The sequence below is a fragment of the Dermacentor albipictus genome, chromosome 1 (genome assembly GCF_038994185.2).
Source record: "Dermacentor albipictus isolate Rhodes 1998 colony chromosome 1, USDA_Dalb.pri_finalv2, whole genome shotgun sequence".
Taxonomy (NCBI): Eukaryota; Metazoa; Arthropoda; class Arachnida; order Ixodida; family Ixodidae; genus Dermacentor; species Dermacentor albipictus.
In genome coordinates this window covers 159,510,748-159,533,453 of record NC_091821.1, presented here as the reverse complement: position 1 = coordinate 159,533,453, position 22,706 = coordinate 159,510,748, and the positions used below count along the sequence as shown (strand labels likewise).

The 22,706-nt window shown below is 44.4% G+C and overlaps 1 protein-coding gene across 3 annotated transcripts in view; it reads right to left on the bottom strand.

The window, feature by feature from the left end:
- The window catches only part of Neos (nuclear receptor coactivator protein neosin), a 126,679-nt gene that overhangs the window by 31,054 nt on the left and 72,919 nt on the right, over window positions 1-22,706 (bottom strand). For all 3 annotated transcript variants that reach the window (XM_065443198.1, XM_065443189.2, XM_065443210.1), the window contains 3 exons: window positions 20,285-20,473; window positions 14,236-14,331; window positions 6,295-6,494 (listed from right to left, as the gene is read on the bottom strand). In XM_065443198.1, coding sequence (XP_065299270.1) covers window positions 6,295-6,494; window positions 14,236-14,331; window positions 20,285-20,473 — 485 coding nt within the window. The remainder of the gene's footprint in view (window positions 1-6,294; window positions 6,495-14,235; window positions 14,332-20,284; window positions 20,474-22,706) is intronic.

The window sequence follows — 22,706 nt, the reverse complement described above, 5'->3', positions numbered from 1 at the left end:
AAGCTCGCCTCCTGTCAACAGAGCGCACTTGGTCTGGGGCGTCGGAGTTCGATATATACATTTTACATCCGGCCCCGTTCGAAATAAAAAATTAAAAATGCATGCGATTTTCCACGTGATATAGAAAGTGTTCGATATACGCAATAATTCGATATATCCGTGTTCGATATATCGAGGTTTGACTGTAGTAAAGTGACTTCGAAAGTGTGCAGGTTAAAAAACATTGCCAGAAATAGCAAATCGTTGGCGTGATCTTGACTCGCAAGCCGTCAGCATAGCCACCGCTGCAATCGTCTCTGCAAAGCGGCTCGCCTAGCTAACGTGTTTTCTCATCGCTACCAACGACGTCGGAAAAACTAATTGTATTGTCACTTATGAGCAACATAAATGTGCAGACATTGATTGTGTTGATGAATATAGGTGCTTTATTACGAGCTGCGGACGGATTGCAACGGCTATCGGCCTCAAGTCCAACAGCCAGCGAGCTAGGCCTATACCGTTTCTCGGCGATCGCCAGCTAGCCTGGCTTGCTCGTTCGCTGCCATAGGTGTCGATGAGTGGCAGAAGTGGTCAGAATTTGTGCGTGCCTCTGGACGCTTAGAATGGACCCTGTTGAAGAGCAACCAGATTGGCTCGTTTGATTTCGAGTGTGCCTGGTATAAACAAAACCCGCCGAGCTTAGAGCAGTCCGATGATTGTTCACCAAGACTACGTAGCCCTAAGTTGGGTGCTGTGCTAACTTTTACTCCGCCTTGTGTCCTGCTCTGGAATATGCTTCATTCCCAAAGCGCCCTCGACGAATGGTTCGTACTACTTGTAGCAGTGTGCACACGTATTGATAGCTGTCGCTGGTCTCACTATCAGAGCCGCTGCTTTGTAGTGGATCCAATCAAAAGTTGTTGGGCACGTCTAATACGGCGGCGACTCCAGCTTGCAGGAAATAGTAACCGCTGGAGGATGAAAACGAGGACCACGATGATGACGGGGACATCGTAAAGCATGTGCAGGCGTAGCAGATGAACTAGCAACATGAAGCTCACATGCCGGCGTGCACACGTCAGTTTTGTGTGATCACGTGGCCAGCTGTGTTTACATTCCTTCTTTGGCCCATCTCGTTGCTCTCTGAAACCGAAACTTGGACTGGTCGCAACAAACAAGACTCCAGATAATTACCGTATTCACTCGAACCTAACACGCACTTTTTTCCCAATAAAACTGGTCCAAAAATTCCATGCACGTTAGAATCGAGTATGGCCCTAAATCTGCATTACGATATCGCCATTGGCATTTCAAAATGGCCGCCTCCAACACGCTTTGAGCCAAGGTGCCATAGCTTCCTCCATGTGCTGCAGTACGTGTGCTTGGGCAATGCTTCCTTCGGCTTAGGTTAGTGCGTCGTCCGTCTTCTTGTTTTCTGTGTTTGCTCTATCAGCATGAAAGGGCCGACTGCAAAGATATGCCGACTTCATCACGATGCCACTATTTAAAGGAAAGCTATCACATGTGCGGAGACTGACAGAAATCGGGCCACATCACGGGCATTCGGTGCTCCCAAAACTTGCGTGCATGACTGGCGCAAACAGGAGGCTTTCTACACCGGCGGCTGCTACGTACGGCACGCCCGCGCGCCCCCTATCTTGAAAGCGATCTGCGGCGGAGACAAGAGTCTACGCATCTAGGCACACTGCACTCTGTTCTCGTTGCTTAGTTTGCGTCGAAGCAAGAGGCCGCACAAAGGTAAATTCCCTCACGCCTGCTACCGCACTTCCTCACACCAGCTTTTGAAGAGTTTCCGCAGTCATTGAGTGAGACGTGTTCATGTTTCCTCGTGCGCGTGACCCCATGCATGTTAACTTAGCGAGTAAGTGAATGTTTCAAAGTTTATACGGCTGATAAAACTACTGCCCTTACTTTTTGTATAGCTGTCTACTAATTTGATATCGTAATCGATGCTTCGACTTTCGAGTCAAACTGCGACTCTGTTTATTTATCGTAACTTTAGTGGATTGCGAGTAAATCCTTGTTCTTTTTTAAATTGAGAGAAAGTTGTATTTCTGTATGAAATAATGACGTGTGCGGTACTGTAAAGGACCTTTTTTTTTTTTAAGGTCATGGCAAATGGGTGCGCGTTACAATTCAGAGCATATTTTTGTTTCTTTTTTCCCACCTTTTTTTGGTCATGGAAAACGGGAGCGTGTTACAATCGAGGGCGTGTTGCAATCGAGTAAATACGGTACCTGTCGCGCTCTGAAGGAAATGATGTTTTGGGCCATGATTAGTTAGTCATTAGCTCCATATTGCAGCAGAAAAAAAAAAACAAGATAAAAAAATTTCTGTGTCAGTACTCCTTTAAGTGAGGGAAGCGTCTAACAAAGACTATGGTGAAAAAGAAATTTTTTTTTTTAAATGATGTGATAACTCAGCTATCGCAGTGCTGTGGACATCTCTTATGTTGCCAGGGAATAAAAATTCAGTGCATGCATTGAACATTCTTGCCTCTATTTATGGCAACAGTATCACAATGGTGGAGATTGACCAGATCGTAAGCAAATGTATGCGCACGCAGAAATACATTTACAAACTTGGGCTGTATTCTCGGACGATAAGCTTGGCACTGTGCAAAAAATGTCACTTGTAGACACCGATCTGTCACATAAAATCTCGTTAACACTTTCACTGTCAGGCATTTCTGACCGTGATGGACCCCCAGTGTCGGCTTGGTTTCAGGGAACGAGCATAACAGGGAATGAACATAGCAATTTATTTTTGATTATGATTGGTATACAAATAACATAGTCAATGCAATATGCACATTTCAGTGTTCTGCAGCTGTTAGTAAACATCATCGTCATCAGCAGCCTGACTACACCATCTGTTCAACATCCGAATTTGACGATGTGGAACTCATCTCTTCCTCGCATGAGACTCTGTCCGAGTCAGAATCCGAGCTCAGCTCGTATTCTGAATCCGAATTGAGCCACCGCTCCAATGAGCAGACGAAGGTCCCGCGTGCTCAGCCATCCGAAAGTAACCGCGCGCAGGGAGGATGCGCTTTCAGTCGCCCGCACAACGGAGAGAAGTCGGATGTTGCGAGATTAAGAAAACAGAGGAAGGTGGAAAAAGGCTAAAACAAAGTTCGAAGGGCTTTAGGTTTACTGCTGCAAGTCGGAAGCGAGGGTGCGGCGAGAGAGCGAAAGCAGCAATCGAGTCGCACTTTTCAGAGAGGCAACGGCGTGTGCCCCGCAACTTGACGCGCCGTAGCAGACAAACCAACAGAAGAAAAATAAAAACCTTCAAACCAGCGGAGATGACAGAACAACCCTTGAACCATAACCACACGAGCTCAATGCATGATACAGTGAACGCGGAGCCACCGCGCCACTCAGCAAAGAGAAAGGGGTGAGTGGCAGTCGCACCGTACTCTTCAATACATGTACTGACACAGGTCGGGGCGAAAATTACGAACTTATAGAAAAAGTCAACAGATGGCGTGGCCAGTCACGTACTGCGATGAGATGAGCTTTGCGATGAGACGCGAAATTTTGAACGCACAATAGAGAACGTACCGGTACGTCAGTGACACTGTGGGGGGGTAGCGCGAAGACGTACCGGTACATCCGTGACAGCGAAAGGGTTAAAGGGAAATTACCTCCGGAAGTGTCTATTCGAGAATACAGCACACTTTTACTGGCCACTTGTGGTATAAAGTCACTTTTTTTCTGATGAATCCGACACCTTGGACTCCCACTTATATTTTGACTTTTCGGCGGTCCCTGTCATGTCCAAATTATTTGTCAGCAACTGTAGCACCAAGAATACTCAGTGAAATAAAGCATCACCAAACAAACTTTTAATCTCTCCTGTAACACCCAATAATTTTTTATATCCGTGTTCATTATGCCAAGGGTCTACTGTACATTGCTGGGTATAAAACTGATGCACTCTCGATCTCCCAAAAGTATGCAAAAAGGCTACACGTGCATACTGGACTGGTAATAAGTACCGCATTTACTTGAAACAAACGGACACTTTTTTCCCAATGAAACGGGTCCAAAAATTTTGTGCGCATTAGAATGGAGTAGGACGCTGAATCTGTATTACCATATCACTATCAGCACTTCAAAATGGCCACCTCATAAGCGCTTCGAGCCTAGCTGCCGTAGCTTTCTCTATGTACAAATGCTTTCTCCAAGTATGCTTACGTTAGTTCACCACCCGTCTTCCCGTTTTCTGCATTTTCTCTATCAGCATGGAAGTGCTGACTGCGAAGACACGTCGAGTGTTCATCACGACGCCACAATTAAAAGGAAAGTGATCACGTGTGTGGAGATGGGTGGAAATCGGGCAGCATCACGGGCATTCGGAGTTCCCGAAACTCGCATGCGGGACTGGCACAAACAGGAGAGGCGTTCTACGCCGGTGGCTGCTGCGTAGGCACGGTTGCGGGGCCCCTACCTTGAAAGCGATCTGCGATGGAGACAGTCTACACATCCAGGCACAATGCGCTGTGTTCTCGTCACTTAGTTCACGCTGAAGCGACAGGCCGCACAAAGGTCAATTCGCTCGCTTCTGCTACCGCACCTCCTCACTCCAGCATTCTGATAAAAAGTTTCCACTGTCACTGAGTGAGACGTGTTCATGTTTCCTTGCGCGCGCATGACACCATGCATGTTAATTTAGTTAGTAAGACAATGTTTAAAGTTTATATGGCCGATAAAAGTACTATCCTTACTTTTCGCATAGCTGTCTCCCAATTTGCTATCAGAATCGATGCTTCGACTTTTTATTTGTCGCAACTTTAGTGCACTCGGAGTAAATCTGTTTTTCCAGTTGAGGGAAAGTTGTATTTTGTACGAAATAGCAAGGTGCGCGGTACAGCAAAATACTTTTTTTTTAGGTAATAGAAAACGGGTGCGCATTACAATGAAGGGCATGTTAGAATCGAGTAAATACGGTACTCAGGGAAAGGCATGGGGCAGAATAAGAGTTAAAATTTTAGTCCATCCAACATCTGTTTAATTTACGAAAGTTCATCCTGGATAATACTGTGAAGACATTACCTTAAAACTGCTTGCCGTGTTCAGAACCTTCATCTGAACAAGTTCTAGGGCCTCTCACATAAGAGAGAACTCTCAGCATTTTGTCAAGGCAACCTTACATAACTTTAGATGAAATTCAACCATCACTATCGTGGTGGTAGAATGGCAAGCACAGAAAAATTGCGAGAGCCTAAAGGATTGTGAGAAGAGAACCTCCTGTCCGCTTTCTCTCATACCTCTAATGAATTTGGAGCAAGACAACATTCTCAAGGTCATGTGAAATAAAGAGCAGAAACGAAAAAGGTTGACGCACATGCTCATGAAAGGTAAAAACACGCACAGAAGACTAATGCAATGAAAATAAAAACTTGCAAAGTGCATTACTGTCACAATGTTGCAGGCAGACAAACGAAACCAACACCGAGTAAGGACGAAAAAGTGGACTAAAAAGTTGCAGGACGGAAGAAAAAATTTTAATGTGATATTGCAAATACAATAAGCTGCACATGGGAAAGTCAGATCTACCTGAGACTATTAAAAAAGTGCACTCTAATGAGAACATAACTTATTCACAATGTTCTGAATGTTTTGAAGATTCATGTAAAAGAACAATTTTTTTTTTTTTTTGCAGAACCAGAAAAAAAAATGCTTAGCTGTTTCCATACCACACCCATTGGGTATACTTAGCCCACTAACGATGGTTTCAAACTCAGTTTTTGAAACCTTCCATGGCACTCACAGACACACTGTGCCATCCGACGTAAAATAGAGCTTACGCTTCTCATAGAGTTTGATTTTTTTTCTGCTTGGCGGCGATTTCTGAACTGGCTCCGAAAGCATGCGCCTGCGCATCAGAGTTGAAAGCGAGAATGGCCGTCTACGGAAGCAGCATGCGCACTCTGAAACATTGCGGACCTTGTTAATAAAAGTTGTATGCCTGAAAAGTGGATCCATTCTGCATTGCTTTCTTATATTGAATAAAACTTTCAGCGCATAAGTTTCTTCAGAAAAAAAGAATCTAGTGTAACCTACATAAAACGGACATTTTCGCCACGGTAGGAAAAGAGTTTCAAGTGAACGAAATATAATTTATTCCACATTATAGCAAAAGGCAGATTGAGCTTTAAATTCAAAATAGTCAAATGCAAAGTGAGACATCCATCTGTTACCTGAGTGCTGCAACAAACAAAATTTGCAGTGAACATGACTGAAATAGCATAAAAGTGGGTTTCTACTGATACTGGTGCTTACTCACCTTGAGGAACTCCATAAAGAATATTGACCGTGACGCTTCCATGCACTTCATGTTGATCTGTCACCACAACAGCAAACAATGTGCCTCGCTGGGTCAAATCTTCAAGAGCTCGGCTAAGGAGAGCTTCATCTTTCAAGAATAAAAGGTCCACCTGCATGCCAAGGTTCTTGAGGCGTCGTTCCACCATTTCTGCATAATTTCTGAGAGAAACAAAAACAATCTAAATGAGAGTACAAAGACATTCTCTTCTAGTTTGCTATGAAAGTGTAGAAACAATGCTGCACTAGGTCAGCCTAGTGCAGCGCCCACGCATACTGCGTCAATCTTATGACTGCATTGGCCCGTAAGTAGGTCCTTGCATTTTCAGATTAACCTGATAAAATCGGAAAAGCAGTCACCAGTGACAAATTGGATGCTTTGAATTTAAGCGATAAACTTGGAATTTTGGAGCCCTCACTTGTTATCATGCGACCAAGCCTCCAAGACAGGCAGCATTAGTGCTGTGCCTGAGTGTCTTGAGATTTATATAATGGAAAATATGGAGAAAGGAAATATGGAGAACAGAGTGCCTTCATGATGTGCTGGCTAACAATGGAATGACAAGTCTCCGACAACCTTTGGCGCAGGCATCGACTGCATGCTTGAAATTACAGACAAGAAACGCCGAAATTAATAACTGCTTTTGAGCCTACCGTATATACTCGTGTAATGAATGCACATTTTTTTTTCCCGTGAATAACTGAAGCTAAGTTATGGGGTGCATTTATAATGCAGGGCAAATTTTATGGGAACTTTTCTAAAACAGCGAAAATTGAAAAGTAAGATGGCAATGATTTAAAATGCATTAGACAACTTACCCTGGCAGTAAAAAACACATGCCCACTATTTGCAAACAGCGACAGTTTTTTCTACTGCACTTGACTCAGCATGGGAATGGCTGGACTTGCTGTCCAGGTCGTTGGCCGTTTCTACACCACGGTACCAACACAGCTCGAGTTCACTGCTGTCCAGCTCATTTGCAATGCTACTCTTTTTGAAGCTTGTTGCGATCAAGCGAGATGGAAGCGAGCGCCATGCATACAAAACCCAGGAACAAACCAGTTCGACAGACGGTCTCTCAACCTTGCCGGTAGGCATCAGCGTGTGCCCTCCCTGGCTCATCCAGTCCGTGCGCAAGCATCGCACATTATCCTTAAAAGTTTTATTCACACACACATCCAAGAGCTGCAGCAATGAAGTGAATCCACCTGGAATGATTGCGATCTCAGAGCGCAGCTCCTGTAATGTCCGGCATACACATTGTTCTAGGTAGCCACGAAAACGGTCAAGCATGAGGAGGGACGGGAGAAGTATGGCACCAGGCCATTATCGCCAGACAGTTCGCGCCCAATCAGCAATTAAATTACCTGACATCCTACCCTATTCCCAGACTCTCACATGTATGCCTGTTGGGAACTTTCCCTTTGGTATAGTTTTCTTCCGACGATAACATACAGTGGTAGCTTCCGGCCGTCTGCTGTTATCGCATGCATCGGCGTGCTGTTGTCAGATGGAGGAATTGGCACCCATAGGCACCGCGAGCCAGAGCCCCCCCCCCCCTTTAGCATCATTCTACACATTGACCCCGGCATCCTCGCACTACATGAGTAGACTGGGCGTGGGGCTTTGGTTCTTCCCGGACAAGGGGACCACTGTAGAGCAGTACTAACCAAGTGTCTGTGCTCAACACACAAACAGCCACGTCGACCGTGAGGGACATGAGCCCAACAGATGCTCGGATTGCATTAACACAAAAAAGGCCAGGGCAAACAACCATAAAGACCGCAGAAGCCATCTCAGCCCCAACATGACTGCAGTCGGGTGTGCCATTACCGGTCCTGGTTCTGGGTTCCACAAAAATGAATGAAAACAAGTGGATCGGCTGGCACACACAGCCAAGTCGAGCAGCCTTAAATGTATGCATTATAGCGTGATGGAAAGCTTTTCTCCAGACTCACTGAAAATGACAGCAGGGCGAGCCCACACTTCGAGAAACTTCTCGCCTAAGCGATGCCGCACCCAGATGAGATGGAACCAGAACTCCTTCAATGCTTCTGCAAGCACTTCATGGAGGCCCGGCGGCGCCTGTCCCCTGAAATCTGCATTGCAGCATGCTAACCAAACTTGGTATGAGCACTCGACAAGGACGAGCATGAACTGGTTGATCACCTGTTGAGGCAACGGGTGCAAGAAACGGACTGTTTGGCAAGAAACACCTGGAAGACCAAAGAGACTAGCTATCAATTGAAGGAAAGCTGTTGAAAGCAACCACTGAAAAAAATTAAGAATGTGAATTGAACGCTTATGACTACCACAAAAAAAGCACACCCAACGAGTCGGAATGGCTGTGAAGTGTCTGTAGTAAACAGGCAGACAGCCACACTCTACGCAGTACATGAACGTAGCTTGCGTAGTGTCCAGAAAGCTCGCTGTAGTTAGTTTCCAGCTTGGTCTATAGAAGGATAAATTATACCTGGGGCAATACAGAGGGAGACTTGGGGTTAGTATATCAACTAATTCCTGAATCAGTGTAAAAACTACACTGACGTTGGGGTGCACCTCGCGGAGGCATACGAGAAAGTTGCCAGCCGCTGCATAAAAAGTGGAAGGGTATTCTGAAAGAGGCACACAGTGAGAGAATGTGCTTTGCGAAAACAGACAGAGTGTAAACAAAAAAGGAAGTAAAGCTTCAAATGAGGAGCATATCTAAGTTAGGAGCTATGTGGGTCCACTTCACGTGTAGTGCAGTAGCCACGATGCCCGGGTCGGGAATTCCAATTCCTCCCTTATCCTTGGGTGACTTGAGCACCTGCTGTGTGACACAGCCAGTAGACCCTTTCTGACCCTCGTCCGGGGCAACAATGCACAGGTCATCTGCTTAAGCAAAGAGTGCAGCTGGAGGGGAACATGGTGGAAGTAGGAACCTGCCAATTGTACTGTCACTGGACAGCCACTGCAGAAGCAGTTTGAAAGCGAGTACATAGAGAGCAGGCGAGAGAGGATCCCCCTGCCACACACGGTCCACAATGAAAGCCTCTGAGACGTGATCCTGTATGAGAACAGCAAAAGCAGGCTGAAAATACAAAGCTTGAACCATTCGCCAAAAGCCATTACTAAAACCAGCCTCATCCAAAACCCAGAAAAGGTAACTGTGGCAAATAATATTGAAAGCCTCCTCCTGATCAAAGGAGCAAAGGATCTGTCACAGGCGATTTTTAAAATTATGCATGATCTAAAAAAAGACCTAGAATAATTACAATAACCTGTACAAGCAATAAAACATTGACTAATGTAAATGTGAAATGTAACCCAGTAATGCACAAACACAGTTCCAGATGACGGAAAATTGGAACGAATTGTTGACGTTCTATTTTAGTAATGAACTTATGGAGGAAAAAAAAGAAACAGAAATCTTTTTGCGCTTCTAACTTAATTACAAAAGTAATTATGATAACTATGTATTGTAATAGCAAACTAACTAATTAGTGCAAATATTAAAATTTTCGAATAGGAATCGAATGCGAATGCTTAGCTTCGAATATTGAATAATGATGTGCACAAGCATTTATTAGCAAGTTGGGTTAATCTATGTTGCAACATTTCAACTATATTGTCAATGTTAAATAACTAGACTAGTAAGCCGTTATACTGAAACGTGTATTGGCTCATGTCAACTTGGAAAAATTACTAACTCCCACTAGCTGTCTTCGCCAATCTGTGCATTATTATATCGCATCAAATGCCCGTAAACTCGAAGGCATTTGACCCTGTGCATGACGTCACTTACCGCACTTGCTGTCAAACAATAAGCTCAGAATTGGGGGTGGCGCCGCAATAAATAAAGAGTGCACCATTGCTGTCCAAAAACCAGTGCACCTTGCTGCTGAAAGGCTGGCTTTCTCGCAGAGTTCAGACGTTTAGAAGCTAAGCATGCTTTACGGGCGAAATTTCGCTAGCAGCACAAAATCACAAAATTCAGCAAAACATTGTCCTGATATTCTTAGATGAGGTAGAAACAACTGCTAAGAACCGTGCTTGCTCTCACAAAGCCAGCAATATATTCGATTTGATTCGAATATTCAAATTCAACTGAATATTAGAACTTTTCGAACTTCTATTTTTCAAATCGGATATGAATATTAAAAATAAAATTAAAATTTTAAAATATTAAATTCAACAATATTCAAAATTTTTAAATATTCACACCTACCTATTACTGAGTAATTAGTTTGTTAAACTATCCCCGGCTGAAACTTCACTTCAGCATAAAAAAACACAACTATGGGTTTTGCATTCAGTTTCTCGCACTTCAATCAGCATTTCGGGGCATCAACCTCAGCGCAACATACAGTGGAACCCCGATTATACGACTTTCTCGGGACTGCGAAAAAGTGTCATAAAATGCGGCCGTCGTGAAATGCGAACATAAATTACGCCTACAAAAATGCCACTTATTTCGCGTGACGGATTTTTAGAAATTTCAATGTAAACTACTAACATACTCTGCAGTGCTTGGAAACCCAAATTGCTAAAAAACGAAATGCGATAAGAATTAATGCTGCAGTACAGGTACCAATCATGCTTTATTCACACGAACCTTTACGGCACTCCACTGCCCACTGCCGTAATTCCCGCCAGCAGGTGCGAACATTAAAAAAAGACGGTAAGTTTCTTTTGGACCTTGTTTGATACGTGAACCAAGAGCTTTCGCTCATGTTGGGCAACGTCCAAAAGGAGGTCCTCTGCGGCGTCGCGTGAACAGATGAAGTTAGGAATGCCATCTAGGTGCCGTAGCACCTCGGCAAACGTGGTAGGCACAGGCACGGCATCTGTGGCATCATCGTTGTCCTCGTCCAATGCCGCAGCGGTGTCGGCACTAGGCGAAGCCTCCGTGATGGCGTCATCCAGCGAGACCTCGCCGTAGAACACAACGTTTTCGTCGGCCTCAACATACTTGGCGAAGGTAGTGGTGAGGTTTAAACCCTTGAAATCGTTGTCGGCGAAGCCTGCATCGGTCGCGAGCGGCATCGAGGTTGTTGTGTCCCCAGCAGAGGAGGCAGTCTCTCGCTTAAAGCCACAGTGCTTGAACGAGTTAGCGATTGTGCTACGCGACACTGCGTTCCACGAACTGGCAATGAAATGCATGGCGTCGAGCACAGCGATTTTTTTTTCCAACTCGCTGCGCTCTATAGCCGCCAGCTGACGCTGCACTGACCGCTTCCGGTACCCTTCCATGCCCAGAAGCAATGCCATAAGGTCCGCCTTTTCTTTTAGAATGGCACCGTCAACGTTGATTGCAGAGCTCCGTGCTTGATGCAGCCATTTGACGAGAACTTTTTCGAACTTCTCATGCTGTCCTTCTTTTGCCGCTTTCCGCTTAAGTCCGAGCTTGTTGGCATTCTGCAATATCACCGCTTTGTTTGCCAGGATTGTCTTAAGCGAAGATTCGAGTAACTTAAGGTCCCAGGAAATGCTGGCTTTCATGACTCCATGCCGCTTTTCCGCTTCCTCGATAATATTCAGCTTATCGCCGAGCGACAGAACTGTCCGGGACATCGTGCGTCGCGTTGCTCCACACAACTCAAAACCTCCGCTGAACACTGGTCGCTAGGATTACGACGAAAAACATGTGCGATAAACCTAGGCCTCTCCGCGCTACCTTGTCGGTGATCTGCTGCTGGGAAACTAGAAGGAGAGAAACGCTTCCTCAATGCGACGAGAGGCGACGCCGTTGAGAAGAGAGGGAGAAAGTGATTGTGGAGAAGAAAAGGCACTATTTCAGCACAGCTAGCCTCGCAGGTGGCTGCTCGTGGGGAGAGAGAAACGAACGATGAGACGAGGCAGGGAAGAAAGCTGCACCGGAGCGAGCGGTGTCAAGCGCTCCGCATGCGGAGAGACGGAGCGAGGAAAGAGACCCACGGCACTTTTCTTTCATCCGCCGTTCCGTCCCACGCTTCGCGACGGTTGTTGTATAATGCGGGTCAGGCGTACAATTATGTCGTATAACTGAGGTTTTCAATGCATTGCTTCTATGGGGACTTCACCGGGACTGCACTAATCCATTGTAAAACCCGGGTCGTTGAAAAACCAGGGGACGTATAACCGGGGTTCTACTGTATATACTGCAGGGCTAGGAATGTTCCTAGAGCTGCACTGCCTTTTTTTTTTTGCAAACGAGGCTAAACATGGCATAAAGTTTAATTTGTAGTCTTAACTTCGAAACTAGTGTCTATGGGAGCTGCAAGCAAGGTGGTTCATCCAGCACAGGAATGGTGGTTTGTATATGGATTTGCTTAAACTTCATCCTTCTGGATTCAAACCGCCTTATGGCTTAGCAAATTGTTCATTTTCAACAAAATACATATATTGTCATAAATGCAAAAATGTACAATAATTCTGCCTGTGCACAGAGACTTATTGCCACCTGCATTCAGACACTACAAAAAACATCCTTTGATTTTACCCAAAACAGGCTCCCTAAAATGAATTCCACTTATAACCCATGACCGTCATTCTGTGGTGTAATCCAGAATATGTGGGGATGCGCGACCCTCGCGCCTCCCCTGATGTTTTTCCCGCATAGCGAGTCTCCTGTGGTCCCGCTTCGCCGCGTGGCCTGCGTGACGTCAGCACGGTCGATGTGGTTGAAGCGCAGTCCGAGAGATGGCGCTGGTGTTGCGCTGCTGCACGGTTACTTGGGTGCGGGAGCGGAAGGCGCGAGTCTCTTGGGTTGGAGACAGCGAGCAGCACGGGTGTGCCGCACGTGCAGCAACCCTCTTCCCCGGCGAGTCGCCGAACAGCGCGGACATTCCGCGCGCGCGGCGACCGATGCATCTGCGAGACCGCCTCGCGTGGCCGCCTTCGAACGCGCCACGATTCGCGTGACCGTACACGCGAACGGCCAGGCGCTGGGATCCAGCATGGGGCGAACATATTCGCTCGCGAGGTCGCGGTGAGTCGGACTTCAAGATTTGTCGCGCGCCCATCGGCATGTTTTGTGGATAGCAACTCGGCTAGCAGGCATTGATGTATAAAAGGTGCAATAAATGCATGCCCTTGTGATTGTTTGCACTACTGTGTTGTCGTTCCTTTGTCCCAAGAGTACGGTGTGAGAATTCCCCACATCAGCCCCCACAAATAATAAACTTGCTTTTTCTTTCTTTTTTTTTTTTGCCATCCGACTGTGGAGTCTCTTCCTGTGTGCAAACTTGAGTACACGAATCCTCGAAAGCGTCCCCTGCCCGCTAAACATACAGGACAGTCACAGATTTGCGTAATTATCCCTCACCGAGTGCACCTCGTGCAAGCCTACCCCTAGAACGTTAGATATTTCCTTGGCATTTATTAGGGCATGTCCTGCCAAAGGCATTGCGCAAAAGCTATGAAAAAGGGCTATTTGGTGCAGAATGATACTGCAATCTCTGCGACACAAATTTGTATAAATGGCGCAGAACTTCTACACCACATACTTGCATACAATCAATAATTTGAAGTGAATCCAAGCCTTGCAACAAACAAATTGTCAAAAATTTTTCACCTACAGGAGTGCAAAAATATTCAGTTAGGGTGCATTTTGAATTCAAATTGAATTGAGTGTAAATATAAAAAATTCAATCTCAAATAATACAAACCATCAAATAGTTAATCCCACCAGAACAGTTTCCCAAGGTCCACATAGGGTTGTATCATAAATCTAACTGCTCTGGTTCGATATCTTGGCTTTATTATGATGGTTCGATACCTTGGCTCTCAACATCAAAAAGTTGATAAATATGACCTTCCACAACAAATTCAGCATTTCACACTATTCAATTGTCCCTCAATTATATTCCATTGTTTGCATGCCCATCATATTCAGCCAATGCTGGCAAATAAATATGAAGGAAAAAAATGGGCACCAACCTGTTTTGCCTGTGAAGCACAATTATCTCACAGTCATTTGGCTTCCGGAGATCGGTTTCTGGTCTGAATGGTGGTGGAACTGGTACAGGATCCATTCTGTGTAGAAAAAAAAAAGAGCTATATATATATATATAGAGAGAGAGAGAGCGAAAAGAAGAATGCTATACATAGTAGGAACAAGTGAATGAAAATTTGTAACATTACAGTTGAACCATGTTATAAGATTCTTGCACTAACAAAAAAGCAACTTTGTTTTAGCTATAGCTGATATTTGTTATACGAATATCAGTTCATTACATACTGACATCGGTAATAGATCTACTTTCAAGCACAGTTCAGTGCGCTGCTTGATCTTTCAGACTACGCTTAGTGCGAGAATACAAAATGGCAAGTTCTTTGTTTTGTGCCAGCATCTCTTTGAAACTAAAAAGACGCTTTTGGCCTAGTCTATAGTCAATCCAGCTGGCTAAGCCAAAAGAAAAAGCCAAGCCAAGCAAAACTAGGGTTGTCGAGCCAGCATATTTGCATGAGCACCGTGCTTGTGTAATGTTTTTCATTTAACATAATAAATAGCAACACAGCCTAAGGCGATCTTGTTGTTATCTGTTATAAATATTTGTTGTTCAAAATCAACATCCAACTCTACACTCATCTCTGTGTCGATGTGAGCCGCAATGAAGCAATAGAAGTGCCCTACAATGAAAGTTGAAAGTGAGGAAAGTGGTCGACCTCTCTTCAAGATGCCCGGAGATGAAAATTTGGTGACAGTTCTGATTGCACTTTCACTCGTCCATAGTGACGGCATGACAATAGCTGAAATACAGATTGACGTGGGAGAAGTGCATACAGTATAACACCACATTTAAAAGCTTTCCTGGCCACTTGTGGAAAACAATTTTTCTTCTTTTGCCTGGTGAACATGCTTTATAGAACTTGCGAATATTCAGCTTTCAGGCAATTCCTGCAGAGTCTGAATAATTTCTTGGATCCTATATACCACCTTATGTTAGTGTTATACTATATTTTTTTACGCACCCAACTGTATCCTCAACTTATAATCAAATAGTCATGGTAATCAGTGGCAACAACAATCCCCTAGTTTCTGGTAGATGACAATGAAAAATATCCCAGTAGGTCAATGCCAATTTCACCTAACTTTGCTCTTTATACGTTTTACCAGATGCTTTAAACATGCTCTACAGATGGATCAAGTAGAGGCCAGTAGTACGCCTGTCATACTCGGGTAACAGTAACAAGAAGTCTACCATGGATGTGACTGAACATCATTGGTCTGCCAAACAATTCTTTTTGTGAAACAATGTACAAGTGTAAATAACTGCTGTGCTAGCGTGTTTTGTTAGTTAGCTTTGAATATTGCGCAATTGAATTGAGAGTCCAAGAACATGGCCAAGCATGCTTTCTTACTGCTGGCGTACAAAGGGAATAATGCTTTGATGAAAATACCCAGCTCTCTAGGGAATTTAGCTAAGCCACTAAAGATGTTGAGACAATTAAGCATTCCAAAAATAATTGGCACTTGAGTATAAAGTGACAGATATATTTCTGCACTAGCAAATAACAAAAGCATCCTAGAAAGGTTTCAGTGCTTCGACAAATTCAGAGGGCTACTTCCATTCCAGTGAGCTAAGGCAATGAATGCTGTTGTCTGATGTGGCTAGCTTAACAGTGACCAGACAAAGGGGGTCCTTGTCTGTCTTTTTTTGGTATTACTCTAGCCTTCTTTGAGCTGATGATCTATGCTTATAATGTCCAACAATGTGACTAGCTTTCTTGCACAGACAATCAATGGACTGTGTACGAGATATTGCGGCACTGATAGCAAGCTGCAGGCTGTGGGAAAAGAGGGACGCTCAGCCCGTGGCACGGATGTTTCGTCCGTGATCTGTCATTACATACTTCTGAGAGTCATCAAGTATCTCCCATTAAGTGCACATCTCATCAACCATTTCTGCGACATTCTAGATGCAGTGGACGAACGCTATATGACGAGAATTAACTCGTTCCCTACTACGCCCGTTGGGCATTGTTAGCCCACTATCGATGGTTCAAAACACAGCTTTTGAGACCTTCCGTGCAGCTCACGGACACACTGTGCCATCGGATATGAAGGAGGAGAACTACATTTTTGTTTCCTAAGCAGTTAGCTTTGCTCCCATTTAGCGGTGATTTTTGAACGCGGTCCGAAGTTTTATAATCTTCAAAGTAGAAAGCGAAAATAGACGCCTTCAAAAGTGGTGCACGCGCTTAGAAACATCGCAGATCTCGTGATTTCGCGGTGCCTGCGGCTGATTTTATCTATGGATCGATCCGCAGCGAGTCTGAGGATGCGGCCTTGTCGTCGGACTTTGACTCTAAGAGTGACAACACAAGCCAGCTAGGAACATCGGCAGCCACAGCCTGGTTAGTTTTACTTTTTGCTTCGGCCCGTCTTTGTTGTTGTTTGGAGTGCTTGAGAGCCTGCCAAGATAGAGACTTAAAGAAACCGCAGGAGATGCTACAACAGAAAAACCGTGCAGAAAACAAGGGTTTACTGCAAGACATGCAATGTTCCGCTATGTTTTACAGCGAGGAACTCCTTTGCTGCATGGCACGCCCAACTGTAGTGCTTGTAGTAGGAGATCTGTTCAATAAAAAATGTTCATTTTTTTCGGAGATTAAATTATGGGGTTTTTTGTGCCAAAACCATGGTCTGATTATGAGGCATGCCGTAGTAGGAGACTCCAGAATAATTTGGACCACCTGGAATTCTTTATTATTCTGGAGTGCTCCACTACAGCGTGCCTCAATCAGATGGTGGTTTTGGTACAAAAAGCCCCATAATAAACAGCAATACATCTTGTATATCTCATAATTTTTTTAAAGTATATACGAGCATGTCTTTACAAACTTTAATCAATTTTATCCGCTAATCTTTATTTCGGCAATTTGTTTCTTTTTTATGGCATCCCTCTTGTTAATAAAAAATTTTGTGTGAATAGTGCATTCATTCTACTTTTTGTTTATGTATTACATAAAATACTGAGTGCAGTAGTCTCCTAAAAAAAAAAAAAATTGGGATCACCTACAAAAGACATCTATTTTCCCCACAGTAGGGAAAGAGTTACGCGTGAATCGTTTTATTTGAAAATTCGGAGTCAGAAGGTGGCATATGAAACTTGCATTGCTTTGACTGACGTGTGATGTCCACATGTCGCTGCTAAAGGCAATAGCTGCTGTTCCCCCTTCAAAAGCATTGCCGAGTTCGGCCTTCCATTTTTTTCATGTGCCATCATACAAGCATGAGCAAAACGAGAACAAGGTGAAAGCTGGAGCTAACGTTTCGACACTTGTCAAAGCCCTTGTCGGAACGTTGGCTGCAGCTTTCACCTTATTCTCGTTTTGCTCACCATTTTGAATTTCCATCTCCCGACTTCCCCGTTTTCCCTGGAGCCATACAAGCATGGAACAAGATCGATTGACAGTGTAATGCATCAATAAGCGATACTTTGGAACAGCTTCTGCCACAAGTTGTGGGGATTGAGGCGCGCCCCCGCGAGTTTGAGTGGACAGTGACCTGCTCTGTCCACCCTATGCCTCTCCCTTTCCACTCCCGTCAGTTGTCGGCGGAGGCGCTACACTTGTGGTGGTTTCCAGGAGTGGTGCTCATGGGGCTGGCTTCTGCTGCCACCACCACCAGCAGTCGACAGAGCGAGCGCAGGGGCAGATTTCTCAGTGACAACACTGGGTACGTATACGTTTTCCTCTCGTCCGCCAGCGGCTTTGTTAGGGTCTCGGACTTGAGCTCCCCTACGATGCCTCTGCATGTACGGCAAGCACATAACTTGTGTTGATCCTTTTCCAAACGCCAAGCCGATGAGTGGTGCCTAATGCTCACGCGTGCTCCCACTACGCCACTTTCACTTATCGGAGGCCCAAGCCCACGGAGGTTGCTCGAGCTCTCGCAAGTGGGCCCATTGGTTATCATGAGAGCAAACAGCATAGCCTAAGGATTTTTGCTAGCGGCATGTCGCAGCGAGCCCTTTGATTCCCGTACTGGCCTGGGACTGGGCACTTGTGCAGTGTTAGGTGCCGCCTGAGACAAACGGTTTCTGCTAACTTAGGGGAATACTGTGTTTTCTGCGTGTGTAATGCTTTGTGTCCCCAGCGCACACATCCATAGCGTAATCAAACTGCATATGTGAGTGCATGCAACAAAACTCTATGGTCATGTGCCCGTAACCTGTAGTAACCTTCATCCCATTACCAACAAGGGGGCAATCAGTTTGTGAAAGTCTTAAGAAAGGAAAGGTAGGCATGCATATGCATCTAGCATCGTTCATATATGGTGGCATCGTTTGCATATACTAGCACCCACCTGTGAACATGTGTAATTGAACCCCTGTGAGCAATAAACAAGCAAGCATCTAGCGGCAACCCTTTGAGAGATCAGAAACCAGATATACATAAGTTTTTGCAAGTGTAACAAACGGAAACAGCCAGGATGACAAAACTAAAACTAATCGCCACACGCCTGAAAACTGGCATAAACAAGCCGTCGAATGAAGATCAAAAGACTACAGCGGGATAAAAAAAAAAAAAAACTTGTATCCACAAAAGGTGGCAGCTCTTGCTGGGAAAGAGAGAGTTGAAAAATTGGTAATTTTTCAAACCCAGATGGCACAGTAAATATACAGCATCAACTATTTGGGACTTGTTCTCGGCACCGTATATTTATGTTTTTGACCCTCCCCCAAAGGGTAAATACGGAAAACAAACTAACCTATAAAGGAAAGCCGACCATAGCAGCACTACACAGTGCATTCATCCAACAAATTTCGTTAAATGCCAATGATAGGCATAGAGTTCTTAGTTCCTTAGAGCGATACAGTTGCTCTCTCTCTCTCTCCTCCTTGCCTTTGTCACTTGCGTTCTCCTCTCCTTTCACGGCCTTGCCAATTCTACTACACACACTGTCCACTGACATGTGCGAATTGCGCAAGTTTTTCCTTCAATGTGGGCATAAGTAAAATGAGGAAGGCACGTAGTACTGCCTCTGTGCGACCTTCTAAACATTAGGTTTCCGATTTCTGAAATGGGCAGCGGCTCAAGAAGATAACAAGCACAGTATTTTCTTTTAGGGTTTTTTCTGTACACCTGCAAAGCACGCGTGAATGTGTTCACTTATGTACATCAATAAATGCAGATAAAAATAAAACCATGAAGAAAGCACCACAGACATAGAATGACCGAAAATTCAGGTGGTTGGGATTCATGTTAGAAAAAAGTTAGGCATGCAGACACCAACACAAGAGGGAAACAGACAGACATCCAACAGGCACACTTGTTTTCCACATCAGAATGTCCTCAAGGAAGACGCTGCCGTTTTCCAGAAGGTGGAGGGCACGCTTTACAGACATTTCCTTTGCAACATTCTCTTCAGGTATGCCAATAGCATGATCAGAAAAAATTGATGGGCATAGAGGCCCTTAAAGCTTCTGTGAAGTTCTTGGGCTTATTGCAGCATCTCTTCTGTATACTGAAAACCATAGTTTCGACTTCTAAGTGTTGTATTACTCGCTGCAGATTTTTCAGCAAATCGGAACATTTTATACACAAAACACAACAGTAGCTTCATGCACGCAATTGCCAATGGTAGCATTTGCCCGACTATAGATGCACTTTAAGTATGAAACCCACATCGCTACAATGCTCACATCGCCACGAGCATCATGCAAGCTTAGTGCTTGTTTTATGATGTACTGATCTTTTCATACACTTAAAGGTAAAGTAGTTTGTAAAAATTTATGGACTATACCTTCATCATATGAGGAAAAGGAAGTTTCAGTTGCAAAAATTTAGATTTTTCTGGGATTTTTTGGGACCCAAGGCAATATTGGTTGAAAGCGTAACTATTGGCACAAGACTGAGTTCCAGCCACTATAAGATTCAACCACTAACAATCCTATTTGGTTATATGATGTTATCCAACATGTTTTCAGGATGAACTTATTTCTGCATGCAAAAGGAAACCAAGTATATGATCTTTTACCGGCTCCGTGGCGCAGGTTGCTCATCTCTCCCATAGCCCATTGGTGGCTCATCTCTCCCATGGTGGCCACCATACTCATCTCTGCCACCCCAGTAACCATCCCGGCCGTAGCGTCCATTTCCTTCTGGGCGAGGGTAAGGCCTATGTGGATCATCACGGCCATATCCACGCTCATCTCTACCACCATACCTGAAACGTCCAAAAAACAAACAAATAAATAAAGAGTGTAGTTAGCAACACCATTTAAAGAAGTTCTTGTGCTTGCCAAAGTACCACACAGGAAATGAGCGCTTAAGGTAAACCAGCTCAGAGTTTGCAGAATTGCCTTGGATTCTATCAAAATGCCCCACAACCCAAACAGTGATCTTGCTGAGTCGGCCATTCATCCCAGAGCTTGGTCACGCGAAATTTCGGGCTTGACATCCTTTCACAGCAGTAGGAAATTTATAAAACTCAATTTTCCTGATGTGTACATCAATCACATGCAAAACAGAGAGTACTTTCATCTCCATTAATGGGGAAGCAAGTGGCTTTCCAACACATCATGTGGGCCTTCCATTGTGGTGAATGAAGTTGTGTGATGGGATCACTTTTCCTGCACAACACTGTTTTCTTGCTTCTCTGATGTCACAGAACAGCTGGCACATAGCATTCTTTCTTAAAGGAGAGCACCTCCTCTACAACACAAGCACAGAGCGTGGTGCACACTTTAAACTTGGCAAGGACAACCCTTTTTCTGTGCTTTTTTTTTTTTGTCCGTGATCGTACATAACAGCTTAGCAATTTCACTGGAAGTCTTCATCCCTAAACATGGTGGGCATAGTGGGATTCCACGTCATATGGTCATTCTACGTGTTGGCTTAGCCCTTCTCATAGGATGTAACACTTGGGGCTTGTCTGCACCATGTCAGTGAGTACAGATTGCAGAGCAAAAACTTCAGTGACCAACAGGGTTCAATTTCAATATATGTATTCAGTTTTACCTGAAGGACACTACAAAGTGTGCCAATTTGTTTTCAGAAATTTGGTTTTAAGAAATTCAGTATTCAACTTCAGCACAAAACAATAAACGAGGAAAAGTATTCAGGATTTTCATAAAGAGTTAGCATTAAATAATGCTGCACTAGAAATCTGGCAATACATCTGCATGTATTTATGCAAGTTTGCAGGCATAAGTTGGTGTCAGCTGGCACAAGACAGGGGTAATTGGAGATCAGTGGAAGAGGCCTTCATCCTACAGTGGACACAAATGGGCTGATATTATCAGAAAGCAGAAAGCATTTGCTTCATTACAATTATAATTTAGCATTAACTTCTGCAATCACAGCTAAGTGGGACAGTATTATCAAATAAGTTTCTTCATAGCAATTTCTAATTTTCTAATAAGGCACCTAAAGATACTCCTTACTGTATGCAGTCACCAACCAATAATTTGCATTTGACGAGGACCCCCAAAAAGTCCAAATAATCGGGATTCCGAAATACTGGATTCGCACCAATATAACTGACCTTCCACAAGTGGTGAAAAAAGGTTTACCACATTCTCGGGTCGTCACTTTCGGGAATACCTTCATTTTCATGTGACTAGCATTAGCCACAGCACCTATGAGCTAAGGCAATCTTGCCGCTGTGCAGTGCACAATATCTTTCACATGCCCAGTGCTAGGCCAATTGGCGTCTACGCGCAACGGCATTTGTGCCCGCTTGCCAGGCATACTATCTTATCACAGTGCGGAGAAGCTGCCACTTGTTCATTCGGCTGGTTATAGTCACTCAAAATATAGTGAAAAAAAAAAGTATTTTCAAAAGACATTGTTTAGGAATACAGCCCAAGTTTGTCAACGCATTGCTGCGTGCACAAATGCTTGCTTTTAGCCTGAACTTCTAATAACACTAACACGCCTTCGATTGTTGCCGCGACCACCCGCCTTACACCCTCTCCCATTTAGAAGAACCCCACCTATATATGCTGTGGTGAGGAAAGCATATGGTGCCTTGAAGAAGACAAGTCCACTTGTCGAAACATTGGCTCCTGCTTTCACCTTGTTCTCATTTTGCTCATCATCTTGAATTTCCACCTCCCGCCTTACACGTGTTTTTCCTGCCTTTAACCTAGACATTCCACGGACGCGATCTTTTAGCGATGCCTTTTAAGTATGGGTGTACGATGTTTGAAGACATTCAAGCACCACTGAAGATTTTAATTTTATTATTCTTGCAGCGTATTACATGCCTGTTACAAGATTTCAGGAGAGCAATGACCAATCTCATACCGCAATACGCGCCCAAGCAACGTCCGGAAATTGTAGTACAGATCCCACAGGCAATGGGCGTTCTATGATGAGCATTACCGCGATGCATGCGCCCATCACAGTATGCTAAAAGGCGCTAGTCTAAAATGAGTACAGATGCATTACACGTT